Source organism: Pseudophryne corroboree, chromosome 4 (genome assembly GCF_028390025.1).
Source record: "Pseudophryne corroboree isolate aPseCor3 chromosome 4, aPseCor3.hap2, whole genome shotgun sequence".
In the NCBI taxonomy this organism is placed as follows: Eukaryota; Metazoa; Chordata; class Amphibia; order Anura; family Myobatrachidae; genus Pseudophryne; species Pseudophryne corroboree.
In genome coordinates, this window is record NC_086447.1 from 337003400 (window position 1) to 337020089 (window position 16690).

At 44.5% G+C, this 16690-nt stretch overlaps 1 protein-coding gene across 1 annotated transcript in view; it reads right to left on the reverse strand.

The window, feature by feature from the left end:
• Nucleotides 1-484: 484 nt before the first annotated feature.
• Nucleotides 485-16690, reverse strand: part of LOC134909503 (probable cation-transporting ATPase 13A4) — a 309055-nt gene continuing 292849 nt past the window's right edge. The window contains exons 29-30 of the mRNA XM_063916438.1: nt 12631-12711; nt 485-1078 (exon numbers count right to left, since the gene is read on the reverse strand). Of these exons, the coding sequence (XP_063772508.1) occupies nt 818-1078; nt 12631-12711 (342 nt within the window). The 3' untranslated portion in view covers nt 485-817. The remainder of the gene's footprint in view (nt 1079-12630; nt 12712-16690) is intronic.

Genomic DNA, 16690 nt, shown 5'->3' on the forward strand with positions numbered 1-16690 from the left:
CAAATCAAACACTGCATGATATCTTCTGACAAACTCTCCACGCTTAATTAGGGAACCTTCTTCAGGTCAAATATACTGTATGTTTCCAGAACAGAAGAACTTGATTCTATGTTGAAAATAATTTTAACAGATGATTAGTGAACCTTCTCCAGGTCAAAGATATTTTTCAGGAACAGAAGAACCTGACCTACTTTGAAAATCATTTTAATGGATGATTAGCGAACCTTCTCCAGGTCGAAGATATAATTTAGGAACAAAAAAACTTAATCCTACTTTGAAAATAATTTTAACAAATGATTACAGCATTTAGAAAATGCCCACTGTTGTCGCTTATCTTAGTCATCCAGCTATCTCGGTGCAACCTTTTTGCTTAAACTGGATGAAAACAATATTGTGAGCTGTGAGGTGGTCAAAAATATCTGGAAATGAGTGGAAGTGAATGTTATTGGGGTTAATAATACTGTAGGAACAAAACAGGCCCAAATTCTGTGATTTTAGCTGTTTTTATGATTTAAAAAAAAATTAAAGATCCAAAACCAAAACCCAGAAGGGCAGTTTTGGCAAAACCAATACAGGTCCAAAACACAAAGGAGATACAGATCCAAAATCAAAACCCAAAACCCAAGGTTTTGGCCAGTGCACTTCTCTAGTTGTAGTATACAGTATGTAATTATTATATTTGATGACAAATATATTGAATGAACTTCAGCAGAGTATTTCTGATATTATTACAATGCATAAAAGTATGCAGTTATGTTACTGAATAACAGAATTAATCACAATCACATCAATTCTATGTTTTTTGTAAACTTTGCAATCACATCATCGTTACAAACATCTGTTCTGATGGAGATTCTTTTACATTATGTTGGGGTGTAGAGTAAACTGGGTTACTGTACACAATAGCATCACAGTCCTTTACAGGACCAGCCTGCATAGCATAGTCTGTTCTGTTCTGAAGAGGCCAATCTGTCTCTTTCTGTAATCTCCTTTGCAATATTCTGTACAGACTTTTCGACTTGTAGTTAAATAGTCTCTTTATCCAGAGCCAGAGATTTCTGTTTTCAATGAACCCTTCCTAGAATAAAAGATACAGGGATAATTGTTAAGAAACCTTGCAGTGTAGTATTTTTATTATTACTGATCATCTTTAACTTTTAGGGGCTTTTATAAATTCTGCCACATTTGTTTAAGGCCGTCATTGAAAGGGTCAATGACCCTTTTAAATTTTGTTAATAATTTTAAACATGTTGGAAAGCAACAGCTTTTACATGCCATCGCTTTGTAAATAAACCCTTTACTGTATACTGTATTTTCCGTACATTTAATAATATCTGGGCAATCAATACAAAAAAAGAACCACTTCCCTCACCCCCATCTTTTATGGGTTTCTCTAAGATATTTATCACAGTAAATTTACATTCATTCCCAACTCATGTCTAATTTTTGTAAAGATAACAATTACCTTACATAACAATAGGCTCAAATTCAAAGAAAGCATTCCAGTTATTTCAGTAGAATATGTCTGTAATTTTAATAGAGGCCTTGGACAAAATGTTGTCCTTAAACTGCAGGTAAGTTTAGATTTGCATGTAAATTTAGTAGTTACCTCCTCAACCCTGAAACAGCGTATAAAGGAGATGAGCTCCCATCTCCTCTTTTGCCCACAAATTTCTATTTTACTTCCAAATGTTCTCTCCTTTTGGTATTTTCTTAATATAAATTATACTCTTAATTTGAGAGTAGGAGAAAGGGAGAAAGCCAGCACATGTTCCTATTGGTGAAATTCAAATGGACCAGCATGACGTGAATTTGATACAGGATGGAAAACTCAAATGATTAAGGCCTGCAAGTTAAATCTATGAAATCACATGCAATGCCCACGTATGTATGTTTACCAATCTTCAATCTGTACAGAGCAGAGACGTTTTATCAGATGAGGGAGCTCATACGCGGTCTACGTGCAGGTCCCCTCGCACTGGCACATGTGCTGAGATGACTCTAGCACTGTGCCAATGTCTTATTGCGCATGCATCTAATTCTGGGAAACTGGCACCAGTGATTTCTGCAGAGCTGGTAAAAGGCAAGTGGGTACAGGGTGAGCTGTGTGAACCCCCCTGACTCTTGTAACACCTGGCAGATGTAGTTTTATTAAGTAGTCCAGCAGGGAAGAGTGCTAACCATCCCACAATAATGCTAATTGCAGTGCTCAAGTCTTAGGGGCCTATTTATTAACATTATTTTTACTAAAATAATGTGGAAAAAATGTGTTTTCACACCCGTTTCACATTAATTTAGTACTACTGAATGTATTAAAGGGCATTTAGAGCAGTTTTCATGAAAAAACTGCTCCAAACCCTTTAATTGTAATTTTTTTAGAAATCCACATCGCATTTCCCATACTTAGAATGGGAAATGAGATGTGGCTGAATTTATAAATAAAAAAAGTGAAAAAACTCCTCAGTGTGTCCTGTGATATTAACGCCAGCTCAGGCTTTCAAAATCACAGGGCAGTACTGCGATCTGCAGCCTTTTGCCCAGCTTTCTTTGCCCACCAGCAAAGAAAGCTGTTCAGGATCCAGCCGGTGTGATCAGCTAAATCGATCTTCAGTATCCTCTAGGACATAAGAGAAAATAGGATTTTAACTACCTACCTGTAAATCCTTTTCTCGTAGTCCGTAGTACCATGGGGTATAGACGGGTCCACTAGGAGCCATGGGCATGTTAAGAATTTGATAGTGTTGGCTGGCTCCTCCCTCTGTGCCCCTCCTACCAGACTCAGTCTAAGAAACTGTGCCCGAGGAGACGGACATACTTTAAGAGTAGGATATGAGAGGATAATGGTGAGATTCCGATCCAGCACATGCAACAAGAGGAAAGCTATGCTAACCAAACTTGAAACAGGAACAGCAACGGCTGAACCAAACAACAATACTTAACCCAGTAACAGTGCAGGAAGAACGAAGCACTGGGTGGGCACCCAGTATCCTCTACGGACTACGAGAAAAGGATTTACCGTTAGGTAATTAAAATCCTATTTTCTCTTATGTCCTAGAGGATACTGGGTGGGAGAGTGTTGAGGTTCCTGCAGAACTGAATGACAAAACTCAAGGTCCTCAGAGGCCAAAGTACCGAACTTGTAGAACTTTGCAAACGTGTACGAACCTAACCAAGTAGCTGCTCAGCAGAGCTGTAAGGCCGAGACACCCCGGGCAGCCAGCCAAGAAGAACACACCGATCTAGTCGAGTGGACCTGTACAGATTAGGAACCGGCAATCATACCGTGGAAAAAGCATGCTGGATAGTGAGCCTGATCCAGCGCGCAATTGACTGCTTCGAAGCAGGACACCCAATCTTATTTAGATCGTAAAGAACAAACAGCGAGTCCGATTTCCCGTGACAAGCTGTTCTCAAGGCAAGTTCTAGACCTTGTGGCGCCCAGGGCAAACATTTCCTGTGGCACCCCCCACCAGGTAAAATACAGCTGGTGCGCACCGAGAGCGCACGCCCCGAAACAGGGGTGTGGCTTCTTCATGGGGAAGGGGTGTGGCTTCTTCATACGGAAGGGGCATGCCCACAGTTATCCCCCTGTACTTGTGCCCCCCTGTAGCTGTTCCCCAAGTAGTTGTGCCCCCAGTAGATGTACCCCCAGCAGCTGTGCACCCAGTTAATTTTACTGCAGTAGCTGTTCCCCCTGTAGCAGTGCCCCCTTTAGTAGTGCCCTCTGTAGTTGTGCCACTTGTAGCTGTGCCCCCAATAGCAGTGCCCCCTGTATTAGTGCCCCAGTAGCTGTGCCCCCAGTTGATTTGCACCCTGTAGCAGTGCCCCCAGTATTTGCCCCAGTAGCTGTGCCCCCAGTAGATGTGTCCCCAGCAGCTGTGTCCCCAGTTAATTTTCCCCCAGTAGCTGTCCCCCCTGTAGCAGTGCCCCCTTTAGTAGTGCCCCCTGTAGTTGTGCCCCTAGTAGTTGTACCCCCTGTAGCTGTGCCCCCTGTAGCTGTGCCCCTTGTAGCAGTGCCCCCTGTAGTAGTGCCCCCAGTAGCTGTGCCCCTTGTATCTGTGCCCCCAGTTGATTTGCCCCCAGTTGATTTGCCCCCAGTAGCTGTTCCCCCTGTATCAGTGCCCCCTGTAGTAGTGCCCTCTGTAGATTTGCCCCCAGTAGCTGTGCCCCTTGTACCTGTGCCCCCAGTATGTGCCCCCTGTAGTAGCGCTGCTTTGAAACCCTAAAAAAAATACAACATACAAACAAAAACCAATACTTACCAGCCTCGCTCCTGCTTCCGGACTGCTGCTGCTGCTGTCTCTGAGCGCCGGCTCCTCTCTATGGGAGAGATGTCATGACGTCTCTCCCATAGCAGCGCCGCATTGACACTAGGGGTACATTTTTGACCTCTAGCGTCAGTCAGTGACACCAGCTGCAGCGAGCGCACATGGCATCCGCTGCAGCCGGGGACCGGGGACGGAGGGTGGATCAGTAGCGGCTCTTGCCACGGCGGCACCCTCAGGGGTAGCGGCGCCCCAGGCAAAATGTCTGCTTGCCCGTGGCAAGAGCCGCTACTGGCTGTTCTCTTCACACACACCTTTAAAGCCCTCACAACATCCAAAGACTTTGAAGTAGCAGAGATGTCAGTAACAACCGGAACCACAATAGGTTGGTTGATGTGAAACGCAAACACCATCTAGGAAGAAATTGCTGACAAGTCCTGAGTTCAGTTCTGTCCTCATGGAAAATTACATATGGGCTCTTGTAAGACAATGCCCCCAGCTCCGACACATGTCTTGCTGAAGCCAAGGCCAACAGTGTGACGTTCTTCCAGATAAGATATTTTATGTCTACATTACCTCCTGTAACGGTTCAATCCAGTCCGATTGGAGGAACTGCAGCACCAAATTGAGATCCCAAGGTGTCGTGGGAGGCACAAATGGAGGTTGGATGTGCAAAACACCTTTTAAAGAACGTCTGGACCTCAGGGAGAGAAGCCAATTGTTTCTGAAAGAAAATGGACAAGGCCGAAAACTGCACATTTATGGAGCCGAGCCATAGGCCCACATCCACACCCGACTGCAGAAAAAGCAGGAAACATCCCAAATGAAATTCCACTGCAGAATATTTTCTGCTCTCACACCAAGAGACGTATTTCTTTCAAATACAGTGGTAATGTTTAGATGTAACCCCCTTGGATCATAGTCATGATCACTTTGTTAGGGATTCCTCTCCTGGCTAGAATCAGCCATTCAACTTCCATGCCGTCAAACGTAGCCATGGTAAGTCTTGATAGATGAAAGGGCCCTGTTGTAGAAGATCCTCGCGAAGAGGTAGAGTCCATGTATCTTCGAGGAGCATCTCCAGAAGGGCCACGTACCAGGCCCTTCTTGGCCAGTCCAGAGCAATGAGAATTTCTTGAACCTTTTATTCTATTCAGAATTCTTGGGATCAGAGGAAGTGGAGGAAACACGTACACCATCTGATAGACCCATGGAGTCATCAGAGCATCCACTGCCACTGCATGTAGGTCTCTCGACCTGGAACAATACCAATTGAGCTTCTTGTTGAGACAAGAGGCCATCATGTTGATTTGTGGACATCCCCATCGATGTGTCAAGCACCTAAACACCTCCGGGTGAAGACCTCACTTCCCCCGGGTGCAGGTCATGTCTGCTGAGGAAGACTGCTTCCCACTCGTCTACTCCCGGAATGAAGACCGGCGACAATGCCACAGCGTGTTTTTCTGCCCAGAGGAGAATTCTTGATACCTTTGACATTGCTGCTCTGCTTTTCTTTCCGCCCTGCCGGTTTATGTACATCACTGCCATCACATTGTCCGACTGAACCTGAATGTCCTGATCTTGAAGAAGATATGAGGCCTGCAGAAGGGCGTTGTATATGGCCCTGAGTTCCAGAATGTTGATTGGAAGAACAACTTCCTGACTTGACCATCTTCCTTGATACTGCACCCCCTGGATGACTGCTCCCCAACCTCTGAGGCTTGTGTCTGTGGTTAGCAGAATCCAATTCTGAATCCTGAACTGTTGGCCCTTGATTAGGTATGGAGTCTGTAGCCACCACAGAAGGGAGATCCTGGCCTTTGGTGACAGACGGATCCTCTGGTGCATGTGAAAATGTGATCCAGACCATTTGTTCCACAGATTGAGATGGAAGGGTCTTGCATGAAACCTTCCGTACTGAAGAACCCCATAAGAGGCCACCATTTCCCCCAGAAAGCGAATGCATAGATGCACCGATATCCAGGTTGGCTTCAGGACATCCTGAACCATCAACTGGATTACCAATGCCTTTTCCAACGGAAGAAACACTTTCTGCGACTGTGTCCAGTATCATTCCCAGCAAGGGGAGCCTCTGAGTTGGCTCTAAGTGAGATTTCAGAAGATTTCAAATCCACCCGTGATCCAGAAGTAGTTTGGTAGTGAGGCCAATGCTGTCCAGCAACATCTTTCTGGACCGTGCCTTTATCAGAAGAACATCTAGGTACAGAATTATGTTTACTCCCTGCTTGTGAAGGAGAAACATCATCTCTGCCATTACCTTGGTGAACACCCTCAGTGCCGTGGAGAGACCAAAAGGCAGGGCCTGGAATTGCTAGTGACTGTCCTGCAGTGCAAACCGTAGATAAGCCTGGTGAGGCAGCCAGATCGGAATGCGAAGGTACGCATCTTTGATATCCAGGGACACTAGGAATTCCTCATCCTCCAGACCTATGATCACCGCTGTCAAAGACTCCATCTTGAATTTGAACACTTGTAAGTATGGGTTCAACAATTTTAGATTAAAAATCGGCCTTACTGAACAATCCGGTTTTGGTACTACAAACAGGTTGGAATAATATCCCTTGTTTTGGAGATGAAGTGGAACTGGAACAATGACCTGAGTCTGTACCAGTTTTTGAATGGCATCCTGTAAGGCTATACGCCACTCTTGTGAAACTGGTAAGCCTGATTTGATGAATCTGTGAGGTGGAAGCTCCTGAAACTCCCATCTGTAGCCCTAGGAAATAAGATCTATGATCCAGGGATCCTGGCATGTTGTCCAGATGTGACTGAAATTTTTTAGTCAGGCTCCCACCTGCCAGTCTTCCAGGCATTGCGGTCCACCGTAATGCTGAAGGCTTTGAGGCAGCAGAGCTAAAGCTCCGTTCCTGAGAACCGACAGTTGCTGTTTTCCGTGGTTTACCTCTAGCGCCTCTGGTGGTTGAAGAAGAACCTTTGGTTTTGCCCTTAAACTTGGCAGTCCGAAAGGACTGTAGATTAGGACCTGATTGGGCCATCCTTGCTGGGGGAGCAGCAGAAGGAAGATACGTGGACTTACCCTCAGTAGCTTTGGAAAACCATTTGTCTATTCATCTCCAAATAAGTCCTCTCCTGTGAAGAGTTGGCCTTCCACGCCTTTCCTGGAGTCTGCGTCTGCAGTCCACTGGAGTAACCATAAGCCCCTGCGTGTTGACACTGCCATAGCAGTGGTGCGTGCATTAAGCAAACCTACGTCTTTTATGGCTTCCACCATAAGGTTCGCAGAGTCCTGTATATGTTGCAGGAGTAAAATGATCTCCCCACTAGATAAGGATTCCAACCCCTCAATTAGGTTACCTGACCATTTAGCAATGGCTTTAGTAATCCACGCACATGCTATAGTGGGTCTCTGGGCCACCCCAGCAGCTGTATACAAGGATTTGAGTGTGGTCTCAATTCTACGATCAGCCATGTCTTTCAGGGAGGCTGCACCAGGGACAGGCAACACTATTTTCCGTAACAGCCTGGATACTGATGCATCCACTATAGGTGGACTTTCCCATTTTTTCCTATCCTCAGAAGGAAAAGGAAAGGATGAGAGTAACCTTTTAGGGATTTGAAATTTCCTATCAGGATAACCCACGGTTCTTCAAATAGGGTATTCAGTTCCTCTGACACAGGAAAAGTGACTGAGGACTTCTTTTTTACATTAAGATAAGATTCCTCACACTCCTCTTTCACCTTATCAGGAATTTGCAGAGTGTCTCTGATAGATTCTATAAGAGCCTCTACTCCCTGTGACAGAGCAGCATCCCTCCCCCCACGAGTCCACCTCCCCTTCCTCAATGTCTGACCCTTGATCATCAGTGTCAGACTGCAGTATATGGGCCAGAGTATGTTTTTGCGGACAAATGGTAGGGGTCTGAGATGCTGGTTTGGGGACTGAGTCTCTGTTCATAAACTCATCCACAGACTGTCTTAAGTATTGCGTCTCTTTCTCATTGCGGGACAAGTTAGTAGAAATATGATAAATCATTCCTTTAATAGAATCCATCCATGCTGGTTTAGCCCCGCTATTCTGGGAAGGTGCACTACACTGAGTACACAGTAGTAAGCCCCCTGGGGAAGAGGAACACTCTGCCGTACAGGAAACACACTCTTTGCCTGACATATTGTAAATGTGACAGCACACACACAGGAAAAGGTTAAGAGCACAATTAACCCACAAAAAGCACTTCCAGGGAAAAACAAAGATATTATGGAGCCAATACACCACACCCTTATCGCTAATGCCAAGCTTAGCTGGGTCGCAGACTAAGTATCTAGATTGGGGACTTAGTACACTAATAATTGGCCCCCCCCTGCTATGACCACCTGGTACCGCTGAGGTTATCTGGAGTCACTCTGGAGGAGCTGCGCGATCTTGTCAGTCAGCATCTGTGTCCACTGCAGAGGGAAAATGTTGCTGGTGAGTTGCTGGCTCTACTCATAGTGAAGCCCCGCCCCCTCAATGGCGCATGGTCTTCCCACTTTTTTTATACTGGCTGAGGTAATTTTGTGCTTGAAATTGAGTCATAACCGTTTTAAGTCTGTGTTTGCCAGTGTGGGTACTGTGTACAGTGTACCGAGACTCAGTTCGCCCCCTCTGAAGCTGTGCGTCTGCACTGTGTACTGAGTCTGGAGACGCAGTATGCCCCATTAGACACCATGCGTCTCCGTACCCTCATGACGCCATAATGGCCAGCGACCCGCTAACCAGGACGCTGGCTTAGTACTCAGCACTCTTCACTTTTCTGGCTCTGTTAGGGGTGGCGGCATGCTGCGGGAATGTACGCTTGCCATGGTGTGGCTTGCGAATAGTTCCCTCTGGAGCTAGTGTCCTGTCAGCAGGGAACAGGACAATTAACCCTTCAAGAGGTTGGGCAGTCCCCCCCTAAGTCCCATGAAGCATGCAGGCTGGTGTCATCCAGTCCTGCATAAAATAACAAACAGAAAAATAAATGCAGAAAACTCTTCAGGAGCTTCCATAAGCATTACCGGCTCACTTTACAGCACCAGAGATCACAGAACAGAAGCAGGACCAGGCACCCGACAGCCTCCTGGAGCCTAGGACTGGTAAGTATAAATACCGGGGGGCTCTTTTGTGGCACAGGGGGTTGCAATGGGGCGGGCGTTCTGCAGCAGAGGCGCATGCGCAGCAGGATACTGGGTTTTTTTTGTACAAAAAATACCTCTACATAGCCAGACTAAGGGGGGATGCAGGGCATACTCTACTCGAGGCCCCCCTTAGTCAAGGGCCCCCGGCCTGAACACGCTGACATCACTAGTTTTCCTTTTTAAGAAGCAGCAGAACCAGCATCCAGAATGCTAGCAGGACCATATGAGGTGCAGGCTTAGACACACAAATATCATATTTCATGAGCTACAGACAGAGCTTTCTGACCAGTGGAGAGCTAGGAGGGTGGAGAGAGCTGTACGTGACACAGGGATCCAAGCTTCTCCTCCTCCCCGCCTGGGTGTCTGAGTCCTGTGTAAACTGTTATGCACCTAAACATTTGGGTCTAGAGATAGAGACACACATACAGAGTCCTGCTGAGTCCTGTACCAGTGTGTAAGTAGTACAGAGGCTGCTGCTATTCTTACATGTGACAAGATAAATTATTTTATTTTTCTACGTGTATTTTTAGGTTAAGTTGTATTTGTTCCACTACAAGAAAAGTTTATAAAATAGTTGTCTTTCAACTGGGTGGAGCTGTAAACAGTACCCAGGCATTATTAAACTATTAATTAAAACTAATAAACACCATTGGTTTAAATTTAATATACACAATCTATACCTGCCACCATGACCCATTCCAAAAGGTACAAAATGCTCTTTACCTGGACTTCCTTCTTAATTTATGATTGCAATCACCTTTGTTGAAGTACCTTACAAATCAATTAAATAGGTCAACACAGGTGACGCCAATCATATACTAAGTGGGAAGTCCAGGTAGAGAGAATTTTGTCCCTCCTGGAATGGGACATGTTGGGAGGTATGCACAATTTAATATACTGTACATCCCCCACCCTCCATCGGGGCCCCCCTGTCTTAAGTGCCCCTGACACCCCCAATGCTTTATCGAGCCCTGTACCCTGATGATGCTGTGGAGAGGCATCGCAGAGATACTGTAGAGCTTGCTTGCAAGCTCTGCCCCTGCATTCGATAATTGATACATCCATGCAATGTACTCAATTATCGCATTGCGAGTTTGGGCGACTTTATCACACCACATTGATTGATTGTAATAAATCGGACCCTTAGTGTGCTGGATTGTAAACTCAGGGGCAGATTTATTAAGCCTGGTGAAGTGATAAAGCACCATCCAATCAGCTCCTAATTTCTATGTCACAGGCTGGGTTTGAGCACCCAGAGTGAATGTAATGGCAAAGACAGTTAATTTTTTTCCACCATTACACAATTATGCTATACCGTACAGTACCTGGCCAGTGTACCCTGCATTTATCAGTGTCATAGGTGGTACAGTTTAGGTTAATTTTTGTAAATCTGATTTACTGTAAAGTAGTAAAAGCCAAAAACAAACAAACAAACAAACAAAAACAATCTTCAGTCTGCTCTTTCCTGACTCCATAGCCCCCATTCAGGCTGCTTCCATCCTGAGCAGATAAAATAATTATTCCTGACAACTGAGGCAAACCAAAATGTAGTATTGGTCAAAACCTGCAAAGATCATTTTCCATATCAGATGCCAATTTTATTAGATTATGGATTTCATGGCCAAAGTGCCTACCCTAATGCTAGGACCACACATAGCAGCCAAGCGAGTCCCGGGAGGGGGATTTTGTGTTCACACGGATCCTCTTCTGTGGGATGCCGCAGAACAGGATCCGGCCAGGGACACTCAGGATTTCATAAAACACAGTGCAGCAAAGCCGCACTGTGTGAGCACATACATTGAAATGTATGTGTTCACAATGAAGTCCCACCGTCCTGTCATCCAGCCCAGATCCGGCGCCAGGACTGCCGCATATGTGTGGGCCCCTGCATAGGCACCCATGTGCAAGCTCCTTCCAGTCAAGAGGGTCCCGCTAAACGGGACCCGCTTGGCTGCTATGTGTGGCCCGGGATCCGGTCTTTAAGTTGACAGTAAATAGGTTGACAATGTTTTGGTCAACCACTATTAGTCGACAGTAAGTAGATCGACAGGGTTTCTAGGTCGACAGGATCTTTAGGTCGACATGTTCTAGGTCAAAAGGTCGACATGAGTTTTTTTAAAAATAATTTTTTTTTTTTTACTTTTTCATACTTAACGAGCCATGTGGACTACGATTGGGAATGGTAACCCTGAGCATGGCGAGCGAAGTGAGTCATGCGAGGTTACAAGGTGCACTAATTGGGTTTCCTGGTCACTGTACAGAGAAAATTACACCCAAAAAAATACATTAAAAACTCATGTCGACCTTTTGACCTGTCGACCTAGAATATGTCGACCTAAAGGCCCTGTTGACCTAGAAACCCTGTTGGCCTACTTACTGTCGACTAATAGTGGTCGACCTAAACATTGTCGACCTACTTACTGTCAACCTTACATACCACACCCGTGTGGCCCTACCCTTATTGCACAAGTCTGCATATGTACTTTGATCCACAAAACATATCGTTTAATGGTTAGCATTAAGCATTATTGCCTTACAGCACTGATGTCCTGGGTTTGGTTTACACCACAGCCCTATCTGTGTGGAGTTTGTATATTCTTCCCGTGCTGGGATGGGTTTCCTCCGGATGCTCCGGTTTTCTCCAGTATACCAAAAATATATTTGAAGGTTAATTGGCTCCCAATAAGTGTAGTTGTTTGGAGTTGTCAATTAATATGGGGATACTACTGAAATGTGCAGGTCATTATGGTGTGTAGGCACAGTATGCAGTTAATGTAATGCATGTGATAAGGATTTTAATGTGTGTAAAAGAAGTTATAAACGTCATGCGGACATATAGTCACTAAATTGTAGAGAAAAGGGGGAGATGTGCCTCATGGAGCCGCATTGGAGATGGTACGGTCTGCTCAGGATGCGGTCATAATGACAAGGGAGAAAAGAGGGATAATTGAAAAGAAAGTGAAATAAAATGTATTGAAGAAGCAAAAAGAAAAATAATGACTGGAGATAAGAATGAGCACACAAAGTTATGATTTGCGGTCAGTGCATAAAAAAATGGGAGGAGCCCGGACTGGAAGTGGAAGGGAGCATTATTAGAGAGGGGAGGAGTCACAAATCATAATTAATTCCTAAACCGCTACCCCAAAATGAGAAGTCTAGATCCGCCCCTGTGTCACGGTATGTACTGTAGTATTTTATTTGCTTACCCCACTGCAAGAAAAATATTTACCTCTGCCACGTAAGACACAATGAACTGAACAAGGGCCATAATGAAGATGTTCACTCTCCAGTAATATGGGGTGCACGCAATCTACATGATTAAAACAAACACAACTGTAAATATGCATTTCTTTCAGAACATATGCAAAGAAATTACATTGTAAAAGCAAGAGAAATGTAGACAATAGTGCTCATACTGCCATACTATAAAATGGTTAAACATCACAAATTATTTTTACCTTGACAACAGGGAAAATGTTGAAGCAGACACAATATAGAACATCTTTGGGATATTGCAGGAAGTATTACAGAAATAAGAATAACACCTTTTAGATGGAGCTGAATTATTTTCCATGGAATGAGTGCTGCTGTCATACTGTAGTGTAGTTCAGATTGAGGTTAACTATTTTTTTTAAGTACATATTGAAGGAGCTGTCCAAAAGGGATAAATACGATATCCCAACAGACAGGATGTGGGCTGTCACTATACCGCCAGCAGCATCCCGTCTGCCGGCAGCAAGTCCCCTTGTACAAGATCGGGTCACGCATCGGACCTGGTGGCTCGCTTAAATCGTCCAGTCCCACTCAGTTCGTGGCATGGACCCACCAACTGAGTGGCTAGTGGCGTAACTACTGAGGGTGCAGGGCGTGTAGCTGCTATAGGGCCCAAGCTGCTTCCATGGCCCGCTGCTCCCCCTGCACCCAAACATCGGCTGCCTCCAAGGCCAGCTACTCCCTCCTTCACCCCCTACCCAGTGTGAGAATGGCACCGCAGCCGATAACACCCTCCTCCCCAGCAGGATGCAGTTTACACTGTGGATATAGAGGGAGGGGTGTGCGGGGCCCTTCCTGACCAGCTCCAAGTCCCTGCTTCTGGTGCCGTGATTCACCGACATTTAGGGGGCGGGGCATAATTTCATGAAATGCCCACCCCATCATGGGTCATGCAGTGAGAATAGTGGGGATGGCGGTAGTAAACGAAATGGGGGAGAAGTTGGGGGGAGGGTAAGAGCAGGCGGTAAGGTTACTAACATGGGTACTAAAAGAGATTTTACCAAAGCACTAACCAATGACGATTACAGGTCATCATTGCTACATAAGGTGAAAGATGTCCCTAACGCAAGGGAAAATACTTATCTTAGTTGTATGTATATAAACGCCAGAAGCATTACTGGTAAAAAGGGTGAACTAGAAATACTTGCAGCAAGCAAACAGTATGATACTATAGGCATTACTGAAACTTGGTGGGATGAATCTCATGATTGGACAGTCAATCTAGAGGGCTATACACTGTTTAGGAGAGACAGACTAAATAAAAAGGGTGCAGGGTTGTGTCTTTACGTAAAGCCGTTTTTAAAACCTGATATATGGGAAGATATTCAGAAGGGGACTGTAGACACTGTCGAGACATTATGGGTAGAAATTGCATGCGGAGAAAAAGGAATAAAAAAGTTAGTATTGGGTGTATGCTATAGGCCGCCTGGTATCAACGCATCTGATGAGGAATTGTTACTAAAGCAAATTGAAAGAGCAGCAGGAGTAGGAGACATAGTAGTGATGGAGATTTTAACTATCCATAGATAAACTGGAAAAACGATTCATGTGATACTGCTAGGGGCAATATGTTTTTAAACGGGTGTAGTACGGTATGCCGGCGCTCGGGCTCCCGGCGACCAGCATACCGGCGCCGGGAGCCCGACCGCCGGCATACCGACAGCATGGCGAGTGCAAAGGAGCCCCTTGCGGGCTCGCTGCGCTCGCCACGCTGGCGCGCTATGCGCGCCACACTATTTTATTCCCCCTCCAGGGGGGTCGTGGACCCCCACAAGGGAGAATTGTTGTCGGTATGCCGGGTGTCGGGATTCCGGCGCCGGTATGCTGTGCGCCGGGATCCCGACATTCGGCATACAGTAGACCACCCTTTTAAACACACTTAATGATAACTACTTAGTTCAACTAATTGAGGAACCAACTAGGTACAATGCAATCTTAGACCTGGTATTAACAAACAATTGGGATTTGGTATCAGGTATTATAGTAGGGGAACCCATAGGAAACAGCGACCACAATATGGTCACATTCAATATCAGTTTCCATAAACAGCCCTATACTGGCTCAACTAGGACTCTAAACTTTAGCAAAGCAAATTTTGAAAAGATGAGGGTATTTTTCAGGGATATTGAATGGGAAGGTTTGTTTTTAGGAAAAAATACTACGGATAAATGGGAGGTACTAAAATTCCTGCTAGCTAAAAATACACTCAAATTTATTCCTACGAGCAGCAAAAAAAGGAATAAAAATCATAAACCGATGTGGCTTAACAAAAAGATAAAGGAACTTATGGGCAAGAAAAGGCGAGCATTTAAAAAATACAAATCTGACGGGGAAGCAAAGTCATTTCAGCACTATAAGGAATGTAACAAAATATGCAAAAAGGAAATAAGAGCGGCTAAAGTAGAAACTGAAAAACTAGTAGCAAAGGAAAGCAAAGCGAATCCCCAAAAATTCTTTAAATACATTAATAGCAAGAGATTAAAGAAGGAGAGTATAGGCCCTTTAAAAGACAAGTGGGGAGTCTTAAGCAAAAATGATAATGACATAGCGGACACACTAAATGAGTTTTTTTCAACAGTATTTACTACAGAGGACCCAATTCAGGGACTAACACATAATCTCAATAATGAGAATATCCCACTGATAGGTACTTATTTAAGCGAGGAAGTAGTCTATGACCGATTAAAACATTTAAAGATTAATAAGTCACCAGGTCCCGATGGTATTCACCCAAAGGTTCTAATGGAGCTTCACTCTGAACTTGCAAAACCGCTATTTTTGATCTTTAAGGATTCAGTAATATCAGGTATGGTTCCCAAAGACTGGCGTATAGTGGAAGTAGTGCCTATATTCAAAAAGGGAAGTAAAGCTGAACCAGGTAATTATAGACCAGTTAGTCTTACATCTATAGTGGGGAAAGTATTGGAAGGTATTCTAAGAGATAGTATTCAGAAGTTCCTTGAAGTCAATAAGGTCAATAAAAGGAATCAACATGGGTTTATGAAGGACAGATCCTGTCAAACCAATTTACTTGGCTTTTATGAAACAGTAAGCGCAAACCTAGATCAGGGTAAAGAGGTGGATGTAATCTTTTTAGATTTTGCTAAAGCGTTCGACACTGTACCACACATGAGACTTATCTACAAGCTACAAGAATCAGGGCTAGGAAGCACAATATGCACTTGGGTCAAAAACTGGTTAGATAATAGGGAGCAGCGCGTTGTGGTTAATGGATCTTTTTCAACTTGGACTGAAGTGCTAAGTGGTGTGCCGCAAGGCTCAGTATTAGGACCACTATTGTTCAATATTTTCATTAACGACCTAACAGAAGGTCTAGAGAGCATGGTGTAAATTTTTGCAGATGATACCAAATTGTGTAAAGTTATAAATGTGGAGGGGGATGCTGAGTCGCTTCAGAATGACTTAGTTAAATTAGAAGCTTGGGCAGAGAAATGGAGAATGCGCTTCAATACAGACAAGTGTAAGGTAATGCACTGTGTTAACAAGAACAAAAATAACACCTACCTACTATATGGGGTAAAATTAGGGGATTCTGTACTGGAAAAGAACTTGGGTGTCCTCATAGATAGCAAACTAAGCAGTAGTACCCAAAGTAGGACTGCAGCAAAGAAGGCTAATAAGATATTAGCATGCATAAAACGGGGAATTGATGCTAGGGACAAGAGTATTATACTCCCGTTATATAAATCACTTGTGAGGCCACATCTTGAATACTGTGTACAATTCTGGGCACCTTACTACAAAAAGGATATCCTGGAGCTAGAAAACGTTCAAAGGCGGGCGACCAAACTTATTAAGGGTATGGAGATGTTGGAATACGAGAAAAGGCTTGCAAGACTAGGCATGTTTACACTGGAAAAGAGGAGATTAAGAGGGGACATGATCAACATTTACAAATATATAAGGGGACAATATACAGATCTTGCGCAGGACCTGTTTTTGGTTAGATCAACACAGAGAACTCGTGGACACTCGCTCAGGTTAGAGGAGAGGAG